A 15,111-nucleotide genomic window follows, 5' to 3' on the forward strand; every position below is an offset into this window, starting at 1 on the left:
TATGGGAGTTGATGCTTCCTGCTTCTCCCTCACTTCTCTCTCTCTCTCTCCCACTTCCCCCCCCCCCAAATAATAAATAAAGTCTTTTAAAAAATAAAAAAACAAGGCTTCTTTGGAAAGGGGAGAAGAAATAGGCGAGAGTGAAGGAGGGGGCCTGCTGCCTGGCGTCAGGGAGCCCTGACTTACTTCCTGCGGCATTTCTACTCCTCCTCGTTCTCTCAAGCTTAAGTGGCCGGGCCTAGCAGCTTTCACCTGAAAGAAACCTGAAGGTCTTTTTAATCCAATCTTTTAATTCCACACACCGGGAGCAGTGCAAAGCAGAAGAAGGGGCACGCTGTCAGCGTCAGGCCAGCCTGGGTGCAAAGTCTGGTTCCCTCGTTCAGCACCCGTGTCACCCTGTGCAGGTTGCTCAGCATCCCTGTGCCTCGGTGTGCTCACTATAAAAGGGAGATAAGGGTCCTGGTGACTGGCAGGCACCAAACTTTTGACATGTGTGGATGCCTCTTACTAACTTCTCCCAAGTACTGGGACAGCCGGGGAGGTGGAGACACGGACCCGAGTGTCTTGGTGAGCCCAGAGCCAGAGAAGAAGCCTGGGGCACATCCCATGCCCCTTCCCCTCCTGTGGGAAATGTTGGGACAGAAAATGAAAGAACCAGAAGGCAGCTTTGAGGATATTTAGCTCACCCTCATGTTTCCACTTGGAGAAACTGAGGCCCAGAGAATTGAAGTGACTTCTCAATTCAACAAGGAAAAGCCTTGCGTATTCAGCCAGGTTAGGGAAAAGATCCATTTATTTCTCAATCTCAGCGTACTCTGGAATGACCGATGTGTTCACGTCACTGTGACCTAGGAACACGTGAATGGAACCCACAACTGTGAGCCTCTGCGCACAGAACAGCTGTTCACCCCAGGAAATCAACTTTTTTTTTTTATTAAGAGAAGCTGAAAAAGTATTTTAAAAGCAAGAGAGAGGTAGCTTCTCCTAAAAATAGCCATAATGCAGAAGTTTGTTTCAACCATCCTTTTTTGCTTACAATGCAAAAAATTAACACTTAAACAAGTTCATCGAATGCAAAGCTGAAGAGGTCTAAGGAAGGGAGGAGCTTTAATCAGAAAGAACCTTTGCCTGGAAATTTGTAAGTGGCTTTTTTTTCATCAATGGGGAGGCCCTACTGAACCCACAATATAAAAGGGGGACAAGGTGAAGGTCTGTCTACACAGCAGGGCATTTGCTCTTGCAAAACCAAACCACAAGGCTAACTCGCAGAAAAGGCAGAGTACTACCATGCTCAGCTCAGCACTGCTCTGTTGCCTGGTCTTCCTGGCCAGGGTAGGGGCCAGCCAACACCATAATACCCCATCTGAGAACAGTTGCATCCACTTCCCGGATGACCTGCCCAATATGCTTCAGGAGATCCGAGCTGCCTTCAACCAAGTGAGGATTTTCTTTGTGAGTATGATGCCCTCCCGTCCTTCCTCCCTGAGACTGCTTGAACGAGGCATCCTGCTAGAGCCCCAAGAACCCTGCTTGTTTACCTCCAACCCCAGCACCCATTTGCCCCCAAAGTTAAATTCTTAAGAGACTTCCCCCATCAAGCTATGGGTTAAATGAGTTAAGCTAAGCCTGGATGATGCACCAGAAATGCAGGAAAAGCTGCCTAAGAGGTAAAAGCATTGTCTCCTAGGCTCAGAAATATTTTGTGAAATTCTGCTGGAGCTCAATGCTTCATTGGCTAGGAGAAATCATGACGGGTGTGACTGAAGGCGAGGATGCTTCCCACACCTTGCGTCAGGGAAATATAAATTGCCTCTGCTAAGAGGCAATCCAGAACCCTAAGACTGATGTTTAGGGAAGCGCCATGCAGGGGGAAACCTGCATGAAGAGCTGCTTCCCATTCCCAGAGAGCCTTCCAAGCTGCAGGGAGGAGTGGGGAGGAGCGGGGAGACAGGCGGAGAGCAGCCTCTTTGAACCTGATGTGTCTTTGCAGGAAGAGGACCAGGACCGAGTCAAGTTTCTGCCTTGGCTTTGCAATCAGGCAGAATGTTTTAAGTAACTTGATCACAAGGGGGAGTGCCTGATATAGCTAAGGGTTCCAGCGGTTTGTGTCAAGAACTGTCCTTTCCATTTTTGAGCCAGGGCTGCCATTGATTAAAGATCAAAAGCTCTATACATAAAAAACATTCATTTCAGGTATTTCCCCCAACCTCAGGTTTATTCTCATTTTGTCGTTCTTGTAGCAAAGTGAAGACAAGCTGGACAGCATGTTGTTGAACGGGTCCCTGAAGGAGGACTTGAAGGTGAGAGCTGGGAAGGAGGGAGGGTGAGTGTGCCTGTGACTAAGAGACAGGGACTCTCTGCTTTGTGCCTGCAGGAGCCGGCACAAGGGTCTGCTTCCTTCACTTGAAAAGGAGAAGTAGGAAGATCTTAACTCAGCACACAGCCAGACAGAGAGTTACAAAGGGCTCATTCCTGGGTGTGGGGAGGAGGCGTCTGGTGAAGAAAGGTCTCTGGGGACAAAGCCATTCTCTCAAGCTAGTGGCAGCAGTCTTTCCTCCCGGTCACCACGCCCGTGCTTCTGCCCTTAGGGTTACCTGGGTTGCCAAGCCTTGTCAGAGATGATCAGCTTCTACCTGGAAAAAGTGATGCCGCAGGCTGAGAGCCAGAACCTGGAGATCAAGGCACAAGTGAACTCCCTCGGGGAGAGGCTTAAGACACTCAAGCAGCAGCTGTGGCACTGTGTGAGTAGCAGCCACTCCTCCCCTAATGGCTTGTCCCGAACACCCTCTCAGTTCCTGACAGCACTCACTCCCACCCACCGGGCACACAGACACAGAGTGGCAGAGCCCACTCGTTTCTCTCTAAGCAGGGGGTGGGGTGGCTGCTAGGCATTTACATGTGAAGATTTGCAAACAGCTTTCCTGTTATTTGTGAGTCATTTGTGGGTTATTAACTATTCCCCTGTCTCTGTATGAAATGGGCCCAGAGCTACAATCAGGGCTCCCTGGTCCTTTAGGACCTATGCCTTGTGCCCAGCAGGAGGGGCCAAGGGGTTAAGGTTGCTGGGAGAGGAACCCTCCACTTTCCTCTTATTCTGAACCTTTTGAAGGCAGAGCTCTAAGTGGGGCTAAACCTGGGATTGTAGAAGGGCCCTGAGGCTAGTGTCTGTGAACAATTCCCAGGATAACCTATTTCTTCAGCTGAAATGATACCCTCATCCCTGGGAAATCGGCTGATTTGGGTCCCTGTTTGTAGGATGGGACTATGCAAAGGGTTTGGTCCCCGGTCCCCGTAGTTGAGACTGTGCCTCTGTTCCTCAGGGACTTAGAAATAGTTCTCAGTGTCATGTCTGGACTGAAAGGGAGGGGCTGGGCCGAGGAGCAGGAAAGGACAGAACTGCTGGCTCGGCACCCACTCAGCTCGTGCTTCAGAGGAGGAAGCTCCTGAACATTTCAGAGTGGTTACCGGCAGAACATGTTTTCTCTCCTGGGCCATGTCCTCTGTCTGGTGGGGAGGAATGAGAGAATGAGAGATAGGGTTACGGCAGGGGGAGGCATTCAGGACGAGTCTGGCCCCTTCTTGCCGCCAGCTTATCCCCGAGTACTATGGGCTCAAGAGCTGGGAGCCAGTGTCATTAACACTTTATCTTTCCCTCCAGCATCACTATCTGCCCTGTGTAAAGAAGAGCAAAGCCATGGAGCAAGTGAAGAAAGCCTTTAACCAGGTGAGCTTGCAAGGTGGCAGGGAGCGTTTGGGGACCGACCTCTGCCCACTCCCAAGGGGCAGAGGATGACAGACGCTAAGCAGGCCCCATCCTTCACTGGGAGGGACTGTGGGAACCTGACAGATGGTGTGACCTCCTCAGCCAGTGAGGAGCGGCTGCCTCGGTTATATTTGTTTTCTGTGAAGTCTCTTTGGGGGTTTCTAAATGACTGGTCCCCGCCTTTGCAGGCCTGCGGGTTGAGCCAGCCAGCCAGCCTGTGAACACAGTGAGCTGGGTGCTGGGGAGACTGACAAGGGAAACAGAAAGTCGCTTGTTGGAAATCCAGGCTGAAGCCACATGTGCAGGAAGCCGGCACGTGAATGTGCAGACACAAGCATACCCAGAGCTTCAGCTTGGGTTCCCCAAAGCTCAGGCAGAGCAGGAAGCAGGATTCTCACTTATCTGAGTTGGTTCAGGCTCACTTTCCATTGGCCACTCACACCTCCCAAGGTGCCTGAGAATGTCAACTCTCAAACCAAGTGGGGTTTCACGCTTCCAACTGTTCTTGAACAATTTAACCCTCATTTCCCAGAAGCCATGTGGCCGGTGTCCTCTTCAGGGGCCGGGGACAGACACTGGGCAGGGTTCCAACATCAGGGGACATGAAACCCTTGACATGGGCCGGAACTGCAGGGTGAGGCCTGCTCAGTCCTCTGATGGAGGAGAATAAACCTAAAAGAGGCTCCCTTCTCTCCACTCTCAAAGTCCTGCTTTCTAAGTGGTTCTGCTAAATGTTTTTTCACCAAATTCTGAATAAGCATCATGTGAGCACATGGCCTTCAAAATTGTTTTAAAAAAACACCATTTTGAACGGTGCTTTGCGGAGTGGGTGTTTTCGTGCCGCCACAAGCCACGCCCCAGGTGGATGCAGGGCCTTTCCCACGGCAGCGGAGCCTATCCTCAGGTTCCCTGGGTCCGTCCTTCACCTCCAAACTCGAAGGATCAAGTGCAGCTTCTGGGGCCCAGGTCATGGCCATCCAAGTGAGGGACCAACTTCCCCACTTGCTCAGATCGGGTTTTCACTAAACATTTCTTATCTCCCCACACAGCTCCAAGATAAAGGGGTCTACAAAGCCATGAGTGAGTTTGACATTTTCATCAACTACATAGAAGAGTACATGACAAGGAAGATGAGAAAGTGAAACATCCTAAGGAACAAAAACATCTGGGATGGCGACTCTGCTAGACTCTAGAACATAAATTAAATATCTCCAAAATCTGATCCACGGTTCCAGGAGAGACGGACCAATCCCATTGTACCTCTCTCTAGAATAGCCTCTGATACCTCAATTTCTATTTATTTACTGAGCTTCTCTGTGAACTACTTAGAAAGAAGCCCACTATTATAACTTGTTTCAATATTTATTATTTTCACCTGCGTTTAAGCTGTTTTCCATAGGGTAACACTATGGTATTTGAGTGTTTTAAGAGAAATTGTAAGTTATATGAAAAAAAAAATGTTTCTTGGGGAGCCAACTGAAGCTTCCATTTTAAGCCTGACCATAATTTATAGTTGTTGAGCTATTCCCTGATCTCTTTCTCATATATATTATTATTGTTATTGTTATTATTGTTGTTGTTGTTGTTGTTCCTAGGCCTGGGGCTCCCAGAGTGTTATAAAGATCTCGCCTTCTTAGGAAGAGAAACTAGGGAGCCCCATTGATAGTTAATATCCCAGCAGCTCAGAGGGATTCCGCTGACCTCATTCCCCAACCACTTCATTCTTTAAAGCTGTGTGGCCAGCTTGTTATTTATAACAACCTAAAATTGGTTCTAATAGAACTCAGTTTTAACCAGAAGTATTTCAATTCCTCTAGGAATGTTATATTGTTTGTCTGTCTTTGTAGCAGATTTTAATTTTGAATAAATAAATGGGTTTTATTAAAATCATGTTCTGATGTCTATGGACTTTTGTCTAATGAAAATCATTCCCTCAGTCTCTGAGACAGAAGAGACTAGATGAATGAATCCTACATTATGAAGTAAAAAGCCAACTACACTCTCCCAGAAAGAGAAGCCTCCAGACACAAGCAGGGGGAAAAAGTATTCTCCCTTCAGAAGCCAACATCGAAGATCACCATAGTCTCCATAAACTCAATTCTTTTTTTTTTAAAGCTATAGGAATGTTGAATGTTTGATTTTTTATTTATTTATTTTACAGGGACAGAGAGAGAGTCAGAGAGAGGGATAGATAGGGACAAACAGACAGGAACGGAGAGAGATGAAAAGCATCAATCATCAGTTTTTCATTGTGACACTCTAGTTGTTCATTGATTGCTTTCTCATATGTGCCTTGACCGCGGGCCCTCAGCAGACCGAGTAACCCCTTGCTCAAGCCAGAGACCTTGAGTCCAAGCTGGTGAGCTTTTTGCTCAAGCCAGATGAGCTCGTGCTCAAGCTGGCGACCTCGGGGTCTCAAACCTGGGTCCTTCGCCATCCCAGTCCGACGCTCTATCCTCTGCACCACTGCCTCATCAGGCCATAAACTCAATTCTTTAAGAAATTACCCCTAAGTCCTTAAAGATCATGCTGATTTTCAAGGCTAGGGTTGAATTATGCACATATGAAAATTAGAAAGATAGGCAGAGGAAGTTTTTCAGTGTTTTTTGTTTTTTATTTTGTTCATTTGTTTGTTTGTTTCTTCAAATACCAAGGTTCCAGGGGTGAGCACCAATTTGCCCAGTTATCATCAGGACTGAGACAGGGCACTGTCAGGGCTCCGGCACTGGGAGATGTTCCCAGTGCACACAGTTGACTGTTACTGGTATTCACAACTAAAAACATCTACCAAACCCTCCCTGGCCTGAGGCAACAGGCCGGACCCAACAGAGTAGAATATAAGCAAATTAGCCCGCTCAACAGGACACCCAAGGATTCAACTGCTGCTACTCCTCCTTGAGCCATCAGACAAGTGTGAGATTGGCCCCAGACTTTGATCTGCTGGGAGGGGCATGGTGGCTGGGGAAGCCCTGCTCAGAGCCAGGGGACCTGAAAGAGCAAAGGGGAAAGAGTGAGCTAAGTAAACACTAATTTAACTAGTACTACCCTAGTAAAGTTCATTTTAAAAACAAAACAAGAAGAAGAAGAAGAAAACACTGATCCCCTTCACGCTCTGCCCAGGCAGCCCTGGTCCGGGGGATGGTGGGAGCAGACAGGCTGTGGTCAGTCTTTCAGTAAGACCTGACTCACTTCGGTTAGTAACCATAGGAAGGAAGAGGGGAACCTCAAAGCTGAGACTCTGAGATGAAAGGTAGGTTAGGTTTAAGAATGGAAGCTAGCAGAAGAAAAGGAAAGAAAGAGTGAGGCTGTCTTCGCTGAGTCTCTCTGTATTGAAATGGAGAAGTCACGAGTCCCTCAGCAGGAAGGGTTAGGCACTGAGGGTTATCTTTCAGGCAATACACACTAACTTAAGGTTTAGGTTGGCCCTTCACCTGAGGGAAGTGGGCATCTGAAGTCAATAGACAGAAACTCGCCTGGGGAAGCTGCACAGCTCATTCAGGTATTGACAACTACTACAATTTACTGAGCTTATTTTGAGCTAATCAGTACCGGGCATGTATGTATCAGGCATACTAATGGTACATTGTTGCTATTTTCTCTAAGAGGAAACTGACTCAGAAGTATGGATATTGCTTGGCCCTGTGGGAAATGTGGAGAATGGACACTGAGAGGAACATAAAAAACCTTTCCTTTTGTATTAATGACCTGTTGCTGCCCCCCAAATCTAGCAGCTTAAAACAACAAACATTTGTTATCTCATAGCCTCTCTGGGTCAGGAATCTGGGAATAACAGCCAGGGGTTCTGGCTCGTGGTCTCCGATGAGTTTACAGTCAAAATGGCAGCCATGGCTGCCATCACTTGAAGGCTTGACTCGGGCGGGGCAATTCACATGCAAGGTAGCAAAGTCACATGGCTATTGACAGAAAGCCTCAGTTCTTCACTGGCTATTGGCTGGTGGCCTTGATTTCTCACTACATGGGCCTTTCCATAGGACTGCTTGCATGTCTTCACAACATGGCAGCTGTCTTCCCCAGAGCCCATAATCTGCAAGACAGCAAGGTGTCTTTTAGACCTAATCTCAGAAATCTCATACTATAGTGTCTGCTACATTCTGTTTGTTAGAAGTGAGTTGACAAGTATAGCCCCTATTCAAGGGGAAAAGAATCAGATTCCACATTTTTTGTTTGTTTGTTTGTTTGTTTGTTTGTTTTTTCATTTTTCTGAAGCTGGAAACAGGGAGAGACAGTCAGACAGACTCCCGCATGCGCCCGACCGGGATCCACCCGGCACGCCCACCAGGGGCGGTGCTCTGCCCCCCAGGGGGCGATGCTCTGCCCATCCTGGGCGTCGCCATATTGCGACCAGAGCCACTCTAGCGCCTGAGGCAGAGGCCAAGGAGCCATCCCCAGCGCCCGGGCCATCTTTGCTCCAATGGAGCCTCGGCTGCAGGAGGGGAAGAGAGAGACAGAGAGGAAAGCGCAGCGGAGGGGTGGAGAAGCAAATGGGCGCTTCTCCTATGTGCCCTGGCCGGGAATCGAACCCGGGTCCTCCGCACGCTAGGCCGACACTCTACCGCTGAGCCAACTGGCCAGGGCCAGATTCCACATTTTTAAGGGAAAAGTATCAAAGAATTTGTGGACATGTTTTTAAATTACTACATTCTTCTGAGAATTTAGGAGAAATAGCTCCTATCCTGGGTGGGGGGCCGGAGAAGGTGAGGTAGGCATCAGTGTGCATGGTGGAGTCATCACCAGGGACACTATCCTCCTTCAGTTCTCTCTCATTGGCTCAGTCGAATTATATTTTCTTCTTCTGAGCCTCAGTTTCTCATCAGGAAAACTAGCAAAGCCTTTTTTTCTCAACTATTACAAACTGAATATGTGTGTCCTCTCAAAATTTACATATTGAAGCCCCATCCCCCAATGTGGTGTTTGCAGATGGGGCCTTTCAGAGGTAATTAGGGTCAAATAAGGGCATAGGGGTGGGGCCTTATGATGGGATTAATGTTCATATAAGGGGAGACACCAGAGAGCCTCTCTCCCTCTCTCTCTCCCCACATGCACAAAATAGAGAGGTATGATGAGTACACAGCAAGATGGTAGCACCTGTAAGCCAAAAGAAGAGGCCTCAGAATGAAGCACCTTGATCTTGAACGTTCAGCCTCCAGAATAATGAGAAAATCAATTTCTCTTGTTTAAGCTACCCAATCTATAGCTGACTGCCAGATGTGATATAAGAGTCCAATGGAAGGTCCGTTATAAAGGTGTAGATGTATTTTGGATAAGAAGTCTAGAGATGAGGTCTAGATGAAGATTTTTTTTCCCCTCTGTGTCCCTCTGTCCTATTATACCAGAGTTTGGATTACAGTGAAGAATAAGAATCTCTGTTTGTCAACTGCAGAAGTGAGGAGGGTGGGACCATTGAAAGAAGCTCTCAGAATCTGTGATGACAGTATGGTGACCCTATCTGGCCACTGACAGAAATCAGAGAAGTAAAAAGCAAACTGGTTCTTCCACCTTGGGAGCTAGGCACAAGCTGGAAGGAAGGGGATCAGACCAGAGAGGAAAGAAAGAGGAAAGGGAAGCTGCCCATTCTATGGCATTTCCCCCTAAAACACTTGTATATGTGGATTTAATTGTGGAACATGGGGAAAAGCTTTAGGCCTGGGGTGGTGTAGGGAAAAGCAGGCACAAAACTCCAAGGAAAGAAGAGTTGAATCATAAGCACATGTACTCAAAAGTTAAAATGGCAGCAAGTCCTTTGAACTTTGATAAGCCTCAAAACTGGCTCCAGTATGAGCCAGTCAACTGTTTATCTCAGTTAATGGGTTCTAAGTGACATGTGTCCCATTTTTCAGTACTCTTTTTTTTTTTTTTTTTTTTTTTTTTGCACTAACGCGCTTGATGACTTTAGGAATTTTCCCTACCTTGTCTGGACCTCAGCTCAGTTTCCTCAATAATAAAATAAGGAAATAGGTCTGAATTAATGATTTCTAACTGGGACCACTAGATTGATGCAGGTTCTTGAAGGGTTTCATGGCAAAAAGAGAATTGTCTCGGAATAATTTTCAAATTTTGAAAAAGCCTAATAAAATTGTACCTTTTCTATCCCCACCTCCCATAAATCTGCACAAGCACATTGGAAAGTACTGCTCTATGTCTGGCAGGAGTAACGGGCCACTTGGTGTGGAAAGACAGGCTGTCTCGTGCCGATCAGAGGCTCTATTTGGTAGTCATCTATTATATCTTCAATTAAGAAAATCAGAAAGTGGAATTATTTCCTTAAAAATTTGTAACCAGCCAGAATATTTCAAAATAGAGATTCTCTGGGGGAAATTAATAGCAGAGGAGCTTTGTGGTCAAAAGCTTCAAAACCACTAAATTAGATAATTCTAAGTTCCCTTCATACGCGTAGTTTCTAATTGCAGTCTCTGAGTCCTTCAATCATGCAGGCCCCTTCTCCCTCGAGCCCTCCCCCAGGACACATTGCTGTGTCTGCGTACTCTGCACTGAGGAGTCTCCCCTCTGCACTCTGTCCAACCTTGGCTCCAGGCCGCAGGGTCCTGAGACTTCACCTATCTCAGTACCATGGAGAAAATAATCAGTCCTTCAAGGTGGTGGTGTTGTAAAAAATAAAGTCATGGATACATGTAGAGCACAATTTAACACTTAGTTTTTAAAAAGCAGCTCTTTCTCTTGGACATTTGGAATAGTGTTTACATGGGACCAGATGATAAGACCAGTGCTAAAACCATGAGAACAAGCTGTATACACCTTGTGTGCCAATCACCAGGCCTGGACCTTTCTTTGTAATGCTTTCTGCCTACCTCCCTCCCCACCATTTCTGGGTAGAAAGAGAAAATGGACCAACCCTGCACTTGGGAGGGAAAGAAGGAAAATGACCTTTCATTTGTTTTTATTTTTTGTGGGGGTGGCCTGAAGATGGTCTCAGAAATACTTGACTTGGTGAAATAATACACACACACACACACACACACACACACACGTGTGTGTGTAATATGAATTACAGACACTAGAGTTGCATAAGTCTAATGAAGTGCTTAACATAGGTGGGGGCACTGGTGACTCTATCAGAAAGAGTTCAGGGCAGTGGTGAGGGACGGGAGGTGGGTGCGATTGTGCCAGTGGTGGAATTAAAATAATTTAACAACCAGTTCTCTGCCCTAATGAGCATTTTAAATATAAAAAATATATATACTGAAAGGTAGTTTATTATTTTATGCATTTAATACTTAAATAAAAACAATGAAAGAGGTACACAAAACTAGATTATGTTACAAGAAAATTTTAAAATATTAAAAGATTAAATGATACCTGACAAAAAACAATAAAACTATTATTTAAGACATTGCCATATTGTTTCTTGATTGGTGTCCTCACTTGCAATTTTTACCACCCATGGATGGAATGAACATTACTACGGGTGCTTAGAACACGCTGTTGTGCAGATGAACATTAAAAAAGAGGAAGGAGCCTGACCTGTGGTGGCGCAGTGGATAAAGCATCGACCTAGAATGCAGAGGTCGCCGGTTCAAAACCTTGGCCTTGCCTGGTCAAGGCTCATATGAAAGTTGATGCTTCCTGTTCCTCTCTCTTTCTCTCTTTCTCTCTCTCCTCTCTTTCTGAAACAAATAAATAAAATCTCTTTAAAAAACTATTTTTAAAAAAGAGTAAGAAATGTAAGTTTGTGATTTCCACAGTGGGTGGCTGCCCGGGCGCCCACCTCAGAAAAACCCTGATTACAAGTGTCATTTTGCCATTTTAACAACCTGTTCACCAAACTCAACAAAATACTAGGTATTGGTTCTGCTGACCCGCTGTGAAACGGCTGAATCCCGCCACTGGATTGTGCATTAAATGGGATGGAGAATAGTGGGATGACACATGCGGACGACTCTTTTAAGACATTGGGCCAATAGAGGAGGAAAAGAAGATCAAGGAGTGAGATGGGGAAAATGATGAAGACTTTCCTGAGAAAGCAGGAAGGGGTACCATGCAGGTAGAGGAAAGGAAAGCCATTGAAAGGAGGAGAAACACCTTCATTGATTAATAACAGGAAGGAAGTAGGGACAGTGGGTACAGATGCAGGTTGATTTGAAGACTTGTTGGCAGGAAGTTGAGGTTGTTTCTCTCAGAGAGTTTCTTATTTAGTCTGGCAAGAATGAATACAAAGAAGATAATTCAAGGAGATTTGAGGGGAGAATAAAGGATTTGAAATGATGCTTGCCGATATGGTAGATTTCCAGGCAATGCTGAGTGCAGTTGAGGGAGGTTACCATGAATTGAAATGGTCTGTCAGACTGTATAATTTTTCTCAGGATTCTTTTGGATCCTGGACTGAACACTTAGAAAGCAGAACTGTTCTGCCCCATGAATGTAACACAAGGGGAATATAGGGAAGACCCTGATTAGAAAGATAAACCCAGGAATCAGTGTTGAATAATGAAGGAAGTGAAGACAAGAGAGAGCTGGCAGAAAAGGATAATGCAGATTGGGATTCTGATGAAGTCAAGAAACCATGTGATGGTAGAATCTGAATCACCAAGGACAGGAGGCAGTGGCCGGAGGGTAGAAAAGCTGAATGAAGAGATTTTGGACGTGGGCAGTTGTGAGTAATGACGGAAGTTCATGCTATAATCATTAGAGTAAATGGCTGAGTAAGGTAGAGGAAAAGGTTATTGAAAATATGGAGGTCACAGAATTGAAAAGTCATGTTTTGGATAAATTACCCACAGAGCACTGAAGTCCATTAGGCTCATGGCACTTATAAGGGAGGTCAGCAGAAGACAGTACAAGGAAGAGTATGAGATAGATAGGTGCTCAAATCATTTGTAAGTGAAAGAGAGATGCAGATGTCTGAGCATCCTGGAGCTTCTAGTGGATTCTAATTTCCACAATGTAGAATTCTCAGAGTTTCATAGACTGCGAAAATGATCATTTTAGATTTTCTAAATCTTAGAGGAGAACAGATCTAGGCAGCAACTTCTTGTATTTCTTGGACAATTCCCTAATGTAGACTTCTTGGAATTTCCTAATAAATAAAATGACTCTATATTTATAAACATATATTACCAAGTTGAAGTCACTTTTACGTCAATAAAATAACAAATGTCCAAGCATTAATCACACTCAATCCCAGAATCACTCAAATCAAGAAGCTTATAATTTTGCCACAATGAATCATCATTCAATGACATATCCAACTGGGAACCTCCAGCAAATCTTTAGTATATGTGCTGCTGAAGTGAGCACACCTCCAGCAAATCTTTAAACACAGACCTTTCCTCCTGTGTTCAGATTTTTTACCCCCCAGATGTCTTCTATCTCACTTAGTCCCATTGAGTTCCATCTCTTTCCTACATAGCAAGAGGAAAGAAGATCATCACCAGGAAAGTGTTTCCCAAGGTATAATACAAGTCTGTTGATGAAAATAGAAGTCCTGGGCCCTGACCAGGCAGCTCAGTTGGTTAGAGCATTGTCCCAACGCACCAAAGTTGCAGGTTCAATCCCCAGTCAGGGCACATAAAAAAAATCAACCAATGAATGCATAAATAAGTGGAACAACAAATCAATGTTTCTCTCTCTCTCTCCCCTTTCTTTCTCTCTAAACTCAATCATTTAATAAAAAAAAAATTTTTTTAAAGAAAGAAAATAGAAGTTCCCATAAAATTGGCAATGCAAAATCTAACCTTTTTCCATGATGTTTGGGCTCAATATTACAACCAGTAATTCTCCCACCCTAAGTGGCCATATCAGAGTATCAGATATCCTGAGTCGCAGTCTAGGGAGAAGGATGGAGGCAGAAAACTATCTAAATTAGTGTTGCTCAGTGTGGCCTGAGACCAGTGTTGGTCCACAAACCATTACCAGTCCATAGCAGGGCAGTACAGAAATGAAGAGTAAGCGTTTAGAAAACTTGATAGCAATTTGACAGAGTTTCTTATTTGTTAAATTGAATTATTAGAAATAAGGCTTGTATTTTGTATACTTTTATTTTTTTCTCATTTCATTTTCTTAGTAATTTTTTATTGTATTTTATTAAAATTTTGACTCATAATAGATTGGAATTTTTGTAATTTGGTTCTTAGACAACGATAGTTTGAGAAACATGGGTCTTAAACACACTCTGTGGCTTATTCCTAGATCCAGGGAAACTAAGTTGGAAGAAAGGTAGTGAGATACAAATGGTAGAAAGACAGATGCTATACTCAGACTAACCTAATTTCAAATCACCCTTCGGCCACTTACTGTTAACTTTGGGTAAATTATCTAATTTCAATTCCTTATCTGAAGGTAAGGATAATAATAGTCCTTGACTTGCAGATCTGAGATGAAGGTGACATGAGATGCTGTGTTACTGGCCTACCACAACAGCAGGCCTAGAATAAGCATTGTGAGTTGCCTTAAAGATCATCTGGTTGTAAAGTAATACAACCATTATGGAAGAAAATATGGTTGTTCCTCAGAAAACTAAAAATAGAACTACCATATGACCCAGCAATCCCTCTACTAGGTATATACCCTCAAAACTCAGGCCCTGGCCGGTTGGCTCAGCAGTAGAGCGTCGGCCTAGCGTGCGGAGGACCCGGGTTCGATTCCGGCCAGGGCACACAGGAGAAGCGCCCATTTGCTTCTCCACCCCTCCGCCACGCTTCCCCTCTCTGTCTCTCTCTTCCCCTCCCGCAGCCAAGGCTCCGTTGGAGCAAAGATGGCCCGGGCGCTGGGGATGGCTCTGTGGCCTCTGCCCCAGGCGCTAGAGTGGCTCTGGTCGCAACATGGCGACGCCCAGGATGGGCAGAGCATCGCCCCCTGGTGGGCAGAGCGTCGCCCCTGGTGGGCGTGCCGGGTGGATCCCGGTCGGGTGCATGCGGGAGTCTGTCTGGCTGTCTCTCCCTGTTTCCAGCTTCAGAAAAATGAAAAAAAAAAAAAAAAATCTCAAAAACATTGGTATATAAAGACACATGCAGCCCCATGTTCACTGCAGCATTGTTCATAGTGGCTAAGACATGAAAACAACCAAAAAGCCCTTCAATAAATGACTGGATAAAGAAGATGTGGTAGATATATACTATGGAATACTACTCAGCCATAAGAAATGATGACATTGAATCATGTACAACAAAATGGATGATCTTGATAACATTATACAGAGTGAAATAAGTAAATCAGAAAAAACTAAGAACTGCATGATTCCATACATAGTTGGGACATAAAAATGAGACTAAGAGACATGGACAAGAGTGTGGTGGTTATAGGGGGAGGGAGGAGAGGGAGGGAGAGGGGGAAGGGGAGGGACACAAAGAAAACCAGATAGAAGGTGATGAAGG

At 45.2% G+C, this 15,111-nt stretch overlaps 1 protein-coding gene across 1 annotated transcript; it reads left to right on the plus strand.

The window, feature by feature from the left end:
• Positions 1-1,287: 1,287 nt before the first annotated feature.
• IL10 (interleukin 10) lies at positions 1,288-4,969 on the plus strand. Its single transcript, XM_066255151.1, has 5 exons — positions 1,288-1,452; positions 2,241-2,300; positions 2,589-2,741; positions 3,659-3,724; positions 4,813-4,969. The coding sequence occupies exons 1-5, from the start codon at positions 1,288-1,290 to the stop codon at positions 4,903-4,905; spliced, it is 537 nt and encodes a 178-aa protein (XP_066111248.1). The 3' UTR covers positions 4,906-4,969.
• The last annotated feature ends 10,142 nt before the right edge of the window (positions 4,970-15,111 follow it).

This window comes from Saccopteryx bilineata, chromosome 2, assembly GCF_036850765.1.
Source record: "Saccopteryx bilineata isolate mSacBil1 chromosome 2, mSacBil1_pri_phased_curated, whole genome shotgun sequence".
In the NCBI taxonomy this organism is placed as follows: domain Eukaryota; kingdom Metazoa; phylum Chordata; class Mammalia; order Chiroptera; family Emballonuridae; genus Saccopteryx; species Saccopteryx bilineata.

What these genes read in the sequence shown, in the direction of transcription:
- IL10 (XM_066255151.1), top strand. Translation starts at nt 1,288, where the DNA reads ATGCTCAGCTCAGCACTGCTCTGTTGCCTGGTCTTCCTGGCCAGGGTA. An exon ending in ACCAAGTGAGGATTTTCTTT is followed by an intron (nt 1,453 to 2,240) that starts GTGAGTATGATG and finishes TCGTTCTTGTAG; the next exon opens with CAAAGTGAAGACAAGCTGGA. An exon ending in TGAAGAAAGCCTTTAACCAG is followed by an intron (nt 3,725 to 4,812) that starts GTGAGCTTGCAA and finishes CTCCCCACACAG; the next exon opens with CTCCAAGATAAAGGGGTCTA.